At 36.5% G+C, this 12273-nt stretch overlaps 2 protein-coding genes across 2 annotated transcripts in view; one reads left to right on the top strand and one right to left on the bottom strand.

Moving 5' to 3' along the window:
- Window positions 1-2112, bottom strand: part of LOC137654721 (short/branched chain specific acyl-CoA dehydrogenase, mitochondrial) — a 36323-nt gene extending 34211 nt beyond the window's left edge. Inside the window, exons 1-2 of the mRNA XM_068388617.1 lie at window positions 1971-2112; window positions 565-727 (exon numbers count right to left, since the gene is read on the bottom strand). Of these exons, the coding sequence (XP_068244718.1) occupies window positions 565-727; window positions 1971-1994 (187 nt within the window). The 5' untranslated portion in view covers window positions 1995-2112. The remainder of the gene's footprint in view (window positions 1-564; window positions 728-1970) is intronic.
- Window positions 2113-3138: 1026 nt separating this feature from the next.
- Window positions 3139-10850, top strand: RpL26 (ribosomal protein L26). The gene is made up of 4 exons (XM_068388615.1): window positions 3139-3247; window positions 8691-8866; window positions 9916-10056; window positions 10707-10850. Exons 2-4 carry the CDS (start codon window positions 8699-8701, stop codon window positions 10830-10832), a joined length of 435 nt encoding a protein of 144 aa, XP_068244716.1. The 5' UTR covers window positions 3139-3247; window positions 8691-8698; the 3' UTR covers window positions 10833-10850.
- The last annotated feature ends 1423 nt before the right edge of the window (window positions 10851-12273 follow it).

Raw genomic sequence — 12273 nt, 5'->3', positions numbered from 1 at the left:
GTACTGTATTATATATGAAATGAAGTGGCATTTTTATAATATCCACATCACTAATGCCAGATAGTCAAAACCATTACGGTCTTGTGGGTTACTATCGTAATCATTGTAAATCCTAATAATATAGATATATCTATGTAAATCCATTTACTTTTAAAACAATTTATAAGTTTCAGTTACCACATTATCACACTGACCCTAGATGCAGATTGAAAATTTTTTTTAACCATATTAATATTATTTTCTAAGCTACAACCCTAGTTGGAAAAGCAGGATGCTATAAGGCTAGGGGCTCCAACAGGGAAAATAGCTCAGTAAGGAAAGGAAATGAAGAAAAATAAAATATTTTAAGAAGAGCAACAACATTAATATAAATATCTCCTATTTAAACTATAAAAACTTTAACAAAACAAGAGGAAGAGAATTAAGATAGAATAGTATGCCCAAGTGCACCCTCAAGCAAGAGAACTAACCCAAGACAGTGGAAGACCATGGTACAGAGGTTATGGCCCTAGCAAACAAATATTGTACATATATAAAGCATTCAGTGAATTACAATGTCCTCACCAGTTTCTTTCATGATTGTTTCTTCATCTGACAAGACTGTTAGTGGCAAGTGGCTAGGAAGATTTACCCCTTCTAATTGGGATGCAGTCTGTTGATAACGTGGTCCTACTCCTGCTGCGCAGTGAAGCAGTCGTGATTTCATCCATATTTGCTTCACTGGGGCCTAAAGTAAAGTTCAAATCAGAAAAAGCTTATAATAAATATGTGCTGTTCAAGAAAGAAGGAATAGAGAAAAGAAAATAATATATCTATCAAATGTGGAAAAAAAGAGAGAAGAAAATACAAGAATTAGAATAGAGAAGAAAACCAAGGAGGTGCCGATGGAAAGGCGAATCCCTCCGCCCAACAACTGAACTGAACTGAACATACAATATTCATGAGAGACAATTTTCATTTGTGAAATTACAGTTAAAAATCAAGTACAGACTTATACCGACTAAAAACAGTTTGACTTACAACCAGCAATATTGTCAAGAAAAAAATAAACACGGTACAGTAAAACAATGAGTAAAAGACAGCTTTGTATATTAAATCTAGAAGGCAAAGAATAGAATAAAAGAAAAATCGCATACTGTACAGTATACAGCAATACATTATCTGCATAAAAAGTAAACATTAGAGTATTTCCAAACTCAAAATATAGAAAGTTCAGTATAATAGTGTAATTCATGAAAACTACAACTAGTACTACAGTATATGGGAATACATATTGTATTAGGAGTTTCTTAACTTCTATCCAGTGTCACGTGGTTTAATTTGTTAGGAATGTAAGGTTTTAATGTTTGGGGAGTATGTATGATAGTGGCTACCTGTATGTGTTACTATGTCTAGCATTGTATACGGCAGTGTAAGGGGAGGTCGCAGGGGGGGGGGGGTTACCCACCCCCCATTAGGTAAGTAGATAAGGAGACACGGCTTGTATGTTAGGTTAGGGGCGAAAGTTTAGGTTAGTTCATGTCCATCTTTAATCAACGCCTGAGAAACTGGCCGCTGATATACAAAGGCCCCAATGTTTTTTAGTGCCAATGATTAAGAAAAAGGGGGTTTTTATTATAGTTAAGGACGGCAACATTTTCTACTAAAACAGGTTCATCCTCTAGCAAATCTTCGATTCTCATCGAAAATGACATTTAGTTTCACCGACAATAATTTAGAATTACAAATATTTAAGAGAAAGCATAGTCTAATAGATACAGCGGCACAGCCTACCATAGAGTAACATTACATAATGGATCAAAGTTAACCCCAGGATAAAGCCACACAAAATGTGTTGACGTTGCATTTAATTGCAATTGTCTCTACTTTTGGTAATAAATCACATCTGTATCTATGATTGATGGTTCCAAATATCAATGCAAAAAAGATCTCCGTTCACCATTAAATGACAATTTTACAAAAATACTTACAAAGGACCTTATTACGTTTGCCATTGTGAAAATATATTCTGCAAGTGAATGCAAATTGCATTATTGCATAAACCCTTAAATAGTATTGGTTCCTAGACCTTTATAGAAATGTCCTTTCTGGAGTTTTAACATTATAACATTGTAAAATGAATCAGAAATATTTTCTATTGATTTAATTATATTTTCCAACGATTGAAATAAGCTCAAATGTTTCACACAAGAGCGAGTAGTTAGTTTAATATAAATGGTATTTGAGAAGCAGCACTAAAAGCTACATTCTCAATCATTTGTTTACAATCGTGCAGTATTACCAATGACTTAGACGACTAATTTGTTGAATGAATAAAATAATTAACATGTTATCAGCCTTATTTGAGAATGAGCAACAAAATGAAAATTCCAAGGCATTAATTTACAATCATATATTAATGTCAACTTCTTAATCCTAAATCAGAAGATTGGCACACGTAGGTAGTAGGTTGGCCAGGGCACCAGCCACCCGTTGAGGTACTACCGCGCTAGAGAGTTATTGGGTCTTTTGACTGGCCAGACAGTATTACATTGGATTCTTCTCTCTGGTTACGGTTCATTTTCCCTTTGCCTACATATACACCGAATGATCTGGCCTATTCTTTACAGATTCTCCTCTGTCCTCATACACCTGACAACACTGAGATTACCAAACAACTCTTCTTCACCCAAGTGGTTAACTACTGCACTGTAATTGTTCAGTGGCTACTTTCCTCTTGGTAAGGGTAGAAGAGACTCTTTAGCTATGGTAAGCAGCTCTTCTAGGAGAAGGACACTCCAAAATCAAACCGCTGTTCTCTAGTGTTAGGTAGTGTCATAGCCTCTGTAACATGGTCTTCCACTGGTTTGGGTTAGAGTTCTCTTGCTTGAGGGTACACTCGGGCACATTATTCTATCTTATTTCTCTTCCTCTTGTTTTGTTAAAGTTTTTATAGTTTATATAGTAAATATTTAAATGTTACTGTTCTTAAAGTATTTTATTTTTCCTTATTTCATTTCCTCACTGGTTTAATTTGCCTGTTGGGGCCTTTGGGCTTATAGCATCTTGCTTTTCCAACTAGGCTTGTAGCTTGGCAAATAATAATAATAATAATAATAGTAATAATAATAATAATAATAATAGTATAGTAAGGCGTCTGGGATATATCAGCTGATCGTTGAAGAGTATCTGGTAACACTGTGAATAAGTCCCATAATGCATTGCGTCTAAACATCTCTTCTTTTCAGTGGTCGGTCTCCGGAAACATGTAAGTCTAACCGAACTATGGATCTATCCGTATTTATCTGATTGATCAGACAAATTTGATGGTTGTTTTTAGTATAATTTATGGGTAAATTTACCGTAGAATCGCAAATGAATAAATTCAATACGACTGTTTTAATTTTAAACGATTTAGATACTCGACGAAAAATTTGAACTTCATGCCTGGTGCCCCATTCATGTTGCTGTTTTAGGCAGAGCGAATATTTTTTTCATTTATTGTATTCTAGACCAAAACCATGAATTAAATGTGTGATATTTGTGATAGATTCTTGGACCAACATTTGGTTCTCGATTATTATCAAGTATTTTAAACATTTAAGTGAACGAATGTAAAATCGTGAGGTAAATTTCATATACCATACATAATTCTACCAGCATGTTACTACATACTACCTTGGTCAGTTAATGATAGTTGCTTATTTTGCATATCTGTTTCATTTATGTAGCTAAATTGTAGATTCATATCTCATTTATGTAGCCAAATTGTAGATTATCCTTTTTCTTCTGGTATTTTCCGGTATGTATACTGTTTTACCGTGCAAGGTTTGAAATTGGTTATTTTCGTTAGCGGTTATTTTATACTGGTGCCTTATAGTAGGTAGTTGCTGTTTGATAGGGCCATACTTATGAAATAGCCCAATTAGCTAGCATAACGTCTAGTGTGTACTAGAGCAACAATGGTAGGTTTTCAGATTTACATGCCCAATTGGGAGCCTTTGTATATCAATGGCCAGTTCCTCCTGGTCGGATTAAAAACGGATAGCAACTAACCTAAACTTTCCCTCTAACCAAACCTACAAGCCATGTCCTTGCCTACTTACCTAAAGGGCTAACGCCTCCTTGCGACCCCCCTTACACTGCCGTTTTCCAAGTTATCCATAATCGTACACAGGTGGCTGCTATCTTAAATACTCCCCCTAAATCATATTGCTATTACATTATACTGCTGTTCATGTTATGATTTTATATATAATTATCTTTGTGAACATAATACAGTCACCACTGGATAATGTTTTGTACTGTAAGGGTAGTCTTTATCGATACAAGATTGGTAAAATTATAGTTACGGATGGAACAACATTTTGAACTTGAATAAGTTTCTCATGCAGGTAATAATGTGCTTTCACTGAATTTAACTTTCATATTAATAGCAAATAAATCTAAAACCTGTTAGTCTCAGAACAGGTATTTTTTGTTAAACCTAATGGTTTTTAGTACATTGTGCACTTGCTTCTCTCTCTTATAAGGTAAAACATGAAGCATCTATGTACTGGCAAGCGATACCCTGCTAACCATAAATAAAAGCCTTTCAACTGATGAATAGTAATTTGTTAGCTATTAGTGTGTGGTAAAGTTTCTATACTCTGATCCAGCCGGTTTACTTATATTTTGAGGCTGCTTTTTGGTCCTGTATTTCAAGGGAACCCTACTCATGGTGTATGTATGATGGCGGCTTGCTAGGAATACAATAGTTCACAGTTTGCGTTAGTGTGTCGGCTCTCCCCCCCCCCCATTAGGTAAGTAGGTAAAGATACAAATTGTAGGGTAAGGGGGAAGTTTAGGTTAGTTAACGTCCAATTTTTATGCACACTGGAGGAACTGGCCACAGATATACAAAGGCTCCTTGCCATGTGATAATGTGCTGGTTTCCAATTATCACCACCTAATGGGGTGGGATGTTGTTTTTTTTGGTTGGGTAAAGTGTAGAAGTACAGATTATGGTAGATTAATCACGAAAAAAAAATCTACAAAAATAAGAGGGTAAAACATCGTCTAAGATTTAATTCCGCACCAGTCTCCCGTTTCTATTCAAAAATTTTCTTCCGAGCCCCGTTTTCTATTGAATGCAAATTTCTAAGGTTTTAACATGGTCTAATATTTCAAGGGAAAATATAAGAAGACTAGCGAATCTTAACCTTCCCAACCTAACCTAGAAGTTGTATCCTTAACTACTTGGTGGGTATTTGCATCTCCTTGCAACCTCTCTTACCCTTATTCTTACTGCATGCTGAGGCTTGGGATGTATTCACTTACCTTAACCCTTTCACCCCCAAAGGACGTACTGGTACGTTTCACAAAAGCCATCCCTTTACCCCCATGGACGTACCGGTACGTCCTTGCAAAAAAAATGCTATAAAAATTTTTTTTTCATATTTTTGATAATTTTTTGAGAAAATTCAGGTATTTTCCAAGAGAATGAGACCAACTTGACCACTCTATGACAAAAATTAAGGCTGTTAGAGCAATTTAAAAAAAATATACTGCAAAATATGCTGGGAAAAAAATAACCCCCTGGGGGTTAAGGGTTGGAAATTTCCAAATAGCCTAGGGGTCAAAGTGTTAATAGTCATTGTAATCCAAATCAAGAGTAAAAATAGGGACAGCAGGTTGAGGTGCCCTGCAGGGTTCTGATTGTTGCGGATAGCCACTAGGTACTGGTTGTTGGATATAGCCATTTGGTCCTGATCGGCCTGAATGGCCAGTGTGTGTGGATATTTCGTAGCAGAAACTCTGTAATCACTCAGAAGCACACTGGTGGTCAGGTCATAATGTAAAAGCCTTGAAACACTTTCATAAGGTATTTCTGAAGGAAGCTTCCCGTCGGTACATAATAACTTTGAAGATTCCTTGTAATTTGTTGAAAATATTCTTATAGCTTCTTGTGTTGATAACATAACTGGTACAAAATGTAGCCATGACTAAATTGAAGTGGCAAAGCCAAGCTTTATGTTTTTAAAACCGTCCGGCAGTGACTAGCGATTTCCATTCCTAACCAAGCTAATTGGGTGATTAATGTATCTAGTTTCTGATTTGTTTATCCGAGAAAAGATTGGGCAAAATTGGAGTGAAAAATATTTTTTTTTGCAGGGTTAATGTATCATCAGATGAAAAGCCTGTCAAATCTAATAGCCAATAGTAATACATAAGGATAAGGTATGGTGTTTCCATTGGGGCACTGAGATCAGTGGGTCAAGTTACTTCTTATTTTGGGCCAAAATGACCGTAGTGCGCAAAGAGGTGGGAAAAAAAAATGAGCAAACAGGCTAGCAAATTGAGCTACTCTATCACAGTATGAAGAACGACAAAATGTATGTGGAACTCGTAACAAAGGTTAACGCCTTTAAATAATATTGCAGAGTAGTTGTTTTGGACCCACCGAAGTGACTATAATAATTTAATATCTGACTTTCCTTATGGTAGTATTTTTGGCTCCTACAATTGAAGATAATGCGACTCTGCATCGATTCCATCTTCTGAATGCAGACCTATATATTCTGAATCCCGTAATAGAGGTGTAGCCACAACCAGTGCATCGTGCAAATTATGAGGCAGGAAGTTGAACCCTGTCCGGTCTCGAAGTATGATTGTAACTAGGTGAAACAACACCTAAAAAACCTACAAACTAACTGCCGCAGTTATCTCGAGCAGAGTTTTCTTTCAAACATTTTCTTGTATTTTATTTTATTTTGAACACAGACTTCTCAATCTTTAACATGGTCAGATTTTTAAAGGGAAATAAAACCGAAAACCACCTAACCCAGGATCTGTATCCTCAGCTTACTCCGAGACTTAGTCTAGTGTCTTATCTTAATATTTGAAGTCTGTAATGTCTTGCCTTAGAAGTCAGTCTGAATAATCCAAATCAGGTGTTGTAAGTGGTGCTTATTCACAAAACTAAACTTGTAATTGTTTGCAGAAAAAGTGCACTTGACGCACATCTTAGTTTGGTTTTTCTAACTTTACAGTGCCGCTGCTAGTAATGTCAATTTGTGCATATGTGCACGGCTTGGAACACTGGACACTGGGACTGAAGTACTCTGTGATTGCGTAGAAATTTTAAACTTCGTTTATATTTAAAAATAATCTAATGGGTAGCCATGACTGAGCTAAGTGTTTTTTATTTGAAAATCAACTGATGCCTATTCAACAAATTTTAGGGAGAACCAATATAAAGTAGGGATTATAATATTTCTGGATTCTATTTGGCTAATCCGAAATAATCATGTAAACAGGAGAGAAAACCATTAGGAATTGTCACATGTACAGTAAATGTTTTATGTTCAAATAAATCAACCGAAGGTCCCATGAAATTCTAATAGCCAATAGTATTGTATTTTCATTGGAGCACTGAGCTCAGCTCAGTGGGTGGAGCTACTGCACATGTAGGCGAAGGTTGTCAATCCATAATGGGAACAAACATACAAATGTAACGAGAGCTACTGTAAGTAACACTGAGAAAATCAACAAGATTCCTTAATTGGTGCAACTTTAGCGTGAGGTCTACCACCATATGTAGCCTACCCACGTGATACCCGAGGTCTACCGCGAGACCTGTCGCTTCTGCACGGTCTGTTCGTACAGGAAATGAATTTTTCCATTGTACAGACATAAACCTAACCTAACCTAGAATAAATGTATGGAAATTTATGATAACATTTTTATTTTTACCTTTCTTCCTCACCTAATTCAGTCTTTTCTAGGATATGTTTAAATTAATTGTACAGTATATCATTAAATGTATGGAAATGTGTAATGTCAATGAGGGAGGGATTAAACAGCGGTAACCGTCATCGTTAGTGCTCACGGGAGGTAGACCTCATGCTAAATTGCTAACGGGAGGTAGATCTTACACTTAAGTGCGGTAGACCTCACCCTAGGGTAGCACCCCTTAATTACCTTAAATTTTTTTTTCCATGTATTTGAACAAATTTTGTATTTAGATATGTTTTGTTTTCATGTGTTTTACCCAAGAAAAAATATAAATTACTTAAGGTGGGTGGAAGTCTACTAAAATTTAACCATCTTTTATAACATTTGCTCTATATGGCTTTGGTATTTCAACTTAATCGTCACCACATGGTTGTAAACAAAAATAACAAAGGAAACAATTTAAAAGGCCACTACCATATTTATTTTATAATTTGACCATTCAAATCCCTCTTAATGACAAACAACAGATTTCTCCCTTTTTTAGCTAAAAAATCTTCTGCCCTTTCTAAGTTGAAGTAGCCACTGAACAATTACAGTGTAGTAGTTAATCTCTTCAGTGAAGTGTTTTTTATCCCCACTATATGAAATAAGCTTTTCAAGGAAGCCATATGGCCATGAACATCAGTTGTTCTTCGTACAATAGCTTGCGTATAACTAAGATCAGACTATTGAATTTGTACCTGTAGTTTACTATATACAGAAGCCAGCTGGGTTCCATATAGCCTTTAAAAATTGGCCTTAGGATGACTGCAATATTCCTGCTTCATAGTTAGTAAAGGAGTATTTGTAGACCTTGAATGAACTACTGTGTATAACTACTGTATAACCCACGATTGAAGAATCCATACTGTATACGGTTAAACATGACCTCATTTTGTCTGATTTTTATAGTTTTGTGGCCATATGTATTTTTAATGACGTAATTTTTGTTTCAGAAGCAGCCATGAAGCTCAACAAGCTTAAGACTGAGTCAAGGCGTAAGAATCGCCAAAGGTATTTCAATGCGCCATCTCATATGCGAAGAAGGTTTATGTCCTCCCCGCTGTCCAAGGAATTAAGACAGAAGTACAATGTCCGTTCAATCCCAATCAGAAAGGATGATGAAGTACAGGTAAATTTCGAATTTTTTTCCTCCTATTATTGAGCATGTACGAAGAGTATGTGAGGAATAGTGTACTGTTATTAAGGGTGTCTGCTTGTAAACTGCCATTCATAATAACGTGAGCTGCATTACTTAATTTATGTTGGAGTGAGTCGGGTTTAGTTATTGTTTAGGTTATGATTATATTTACATTGTTGGTATTTGTTTCTTTGTACTTGGTAGCTATAGATTTTTTTGGTGTGGGTTTACTATGTGGCCTACCTTTTTTATTCTGGTTTAGTATGTGGCCTACCTGGCTTGTTAGGTTAGGTTAGGCCACATACTATAAGAGATAGAATTTTGTAGGCCATATTTGAAAGGTAGGCCGCATACTAAACCGACACCGATTTTTTTGGGAGTGATACAAATCCTTCAGACATTTTATAGTAGTTTGTAAAAGTTGCAAATGGGGAAATCAATCCACTGATATGTCCATTCAACTTGGATGTAGTCTTAGTAGAAGAGAAAAAATTGTAATGTACACTGGTAAATCCGCTGGTTGATACCATTCATTCTGTGTGAATAAAGAATGATCACATTAGACATGGGAAGTTAGTTTATTAGCCTTGGTTAGTGAGGTTTACGGAAAAGAAATGATTTTGAAAGATAAATGTAAAATATTGTACATTGTAAGGTAGCTCATCATTAAATTTCTATGATTTTCTTTAGAAAGTCTTGAATGGTCGAGTTTGAGGCTTTACATCTTGGGTCAGCAGTGAGCTGATTTTAATATAAAAGTCAACTATAAGTAAATCACTCTTCAACTTAAGATGAAGTTTGTCTCTTGTGCAAAGATAGGATTATTGATGAAGTATCGGAGGAAATTTCATTGTGATAGAACAGACCATATAATTTTTTAGGTCTAGTTAAATTATTCAATTGTACCCTTTTAAGTAAAATTACTGTACATTTACTACTGATAATTGTGAGCGTTCTAGTACTCCACACATCAGAAAATAATTTACACTGCTCAAGGAACTTGTGAAAATTGTGGTTCTCTAATATACATTTTATTCTAGGTTGTACGTGGCCACTACAAAGGACAGCAGGTCGGCAAGGTCGTCAGTGTTTATCGCAAGAAATACTGCATTTACATTGAAAGGATACAGAGAGAAAAGGCTAACGGAGCATCTGTATACGTTGGTATCCATCCATCCAAGGTTAGTTTTTGTACACGTCTTTCTTGTCTTCTTTTGTGATCATTTACATTGTTGCCTGTGTCTCCTCTGGATAAGGCTCCCATGCAGTAAACTTGAAATATTCTGATGTGAAACCTCCCCATTTTCAATTCTTATTATGAAACATTGCATAAAGTAATAAATATTATGCAACTTTCTGCCATGTTGATGCTATTCACTTAATCTCATCAGTTAGTTTTCATGCAACTGTTTGACTTGGCTCATTTTCATTTGTAATTACAGTGCAACTTATTGCCAGAAGAACTAGGCTGTTTCAATGGTGCAATTTCATATTCCAGTATTTGAATTGGTTTGAAATTGCAGTAAAATTTTATGAATAATCATCTTGGGAGTATTAATACAATGATACTTACATATACCAAGGCACTTCCCCCAAATTTGGGGGGTAGCCGACATCAACAAATGAAACAAAACAAAAAAGGGGACCTCCGTAATACAATGATGATCAAGTTAAATTTTGGTAATCTGCCGATAGTTCATGGTTATTAAAGGCTATTTTAGAAATTTGTATAAGATACATAGAGATTTGGATCTTGTACAGCTTTTAAGAATTTGATTTCTAGTTATATCTGTACCGGATGTCTAAAACTAGATTACTTCATTTCTTCCAGGTTTGCGTAGTCAAGCTCAAAATGGACAAGAACCGCAAATTGATTCTCGAACAGAGAGCATCGGGACGTGCCGCAAGGCAAGGAAAGGACAAAGAGAAGTTCACCGCCATGGATACCTCTGCCTAAATAAATCTTGGTTAAGAAGCTTGTCTTTTATTCATTGTATTTTCTTATAATAGCTGAAGAATGACATTAGCAAATGACCCTGGTATAATCAAAATTCAGTATAAAATATTTTAAACATTTTATCCTGGAGTTCTCTATTGAGGAGGGGTGGGAGAGGAAGACATTGATAAGTATACTAACATAAGTAGTCAAAGGTCAATTGGTGAAACTCAAATAATGAAATACTGTACCACTGCTAGAGAGTTGTTGAGTCCTTTGACTGGCCAGACAATACTACATTGGATCCCTCTGGCTACAGCCCTTTTATTCCTATGCAGATACAAACTTCCAAGTCATTTATTCTCATATTTTCTACAACCAGACAAGAAAGGTATGATTGCATCATTCTTATAGTTGCTCCCAATTGCTGAACCCTAGTTGAGCCTGTCATTTTCCCTTGCAACGAAGCAGCCTTTTATTCCAAGGGGTCCTCGGGCTTGATCTCTTCTTAGGAGATCCCTTTATTATGAGGGTGGGCAGATGGCTTCGGTTGTGTCCATACCCAAAGAATTGGCAATGCCAAACTTCTAAACTATTGTTCTTTCTAAGCCTACTATTACGAAAGAGTAGTGTTAAAAAACCCTCTTTAATTTCCCAAGTTTTGTCAACCAAACAGCTGACTGAAGGTTGGAAACCTATCATAGACATCTCCCGTTTGTACTGAAGACAAAATTTAATAAGGAGATCCTGTACATCGTTGTACAGGCCATCAGGAAGGACGATTTCCTTCTGACCAAAGACCTGAAAGAGACCTATTTTCAGGTCCCAATTCATCCTGCCTCAAGAAAGTTCCTAAAGTGTCCCTTTTGAGACTGGATTTTTCAGTTCAGGGTGCTTTGCTTTGACTTATTAACATCCCCTCAAGTCTTCACCAAAGGGATCTCCTATATCTTTGCAAGTTCTGAACCTGGTGAAGTCCAGTCTAGTCCATCAGGTACCTAGGCATGGACTCTGCCAGTGCATTTCCATCTGCCAAGAGGATTCTGAGGAATAGCAGTGATCTTTCGAAAAGGAAAGCCTCTTCCTGCACACTCTTGGCAGAAGCTTCTAGGCCATTTCTCCTCGAAGCTCTTATTCCGAAGAGTGCATCTTCGCTCCGTGCAATTGTCTCTGAAGAGCCAGTGATTGCAGACATCAGACAACTGGTACCACAGGTGGTGATAATGGACTTATGTTGGTGGCTGAGAGAGGAAAACCTGTCGGTGGGAACCCTCCTTCATGCTTCTTTGCAATTCTTTCTGTTCTTAAAGGCTTTTCGGCAAGGGTTGGGTGCTCACCTAAGAAGGGTGCAAATCTACAGCCTATGGTCAGAAGTGTATGAGTCCTTAAACATAAATTTCCCTGAGGTGAAAGTAGCATATCTAGTGTTACTCAACATCCGAGAGACTGAAAGGTCACTCCG

The sequence above is a fragment of the Palaemon carinicauda genome, chromosome 15 (genome assembly GCF_036898095.1).
Source record: "Palaemon carinicauda isolate YSFRI2023 chromosome 15, ASM3689809v2, whole genome shotgun sequence".
Taxonomy (NCBI): domain Eukaryota; kingdom Metazoa; phylum Arthropoda; class Malacostraca; order Decapoda; family Palaemonidae; genus Palaemon; species Palaemon carinicauda.
This window is presented reverse-complemented; position numbering and strand designations above follow the sequence as displayed.

Coding starts and splice junctions, on each gene's coding strand:
- RpL26 (XM_068388615.1), top strand. CDS start 8,699: ATGAAGCTCAACAAGCTTAAGACTGAGTCAAGGCGTAAGAATCGCCAA. Junction 8,867..9,915: donor GAAAGGATGATGAAGTACAG/GTAAATTTCGAA, acceptor ATTTTATTCTAG/GTTGTACGTGGCCACTACAA. Junction 10,057..10,706: donor TTGGTATCCATCCATCCAAG/GTTAGTTTTTGT, acceptor CATTTCTTCCAG/GTTTGCGTAGTCAAGCTCAA.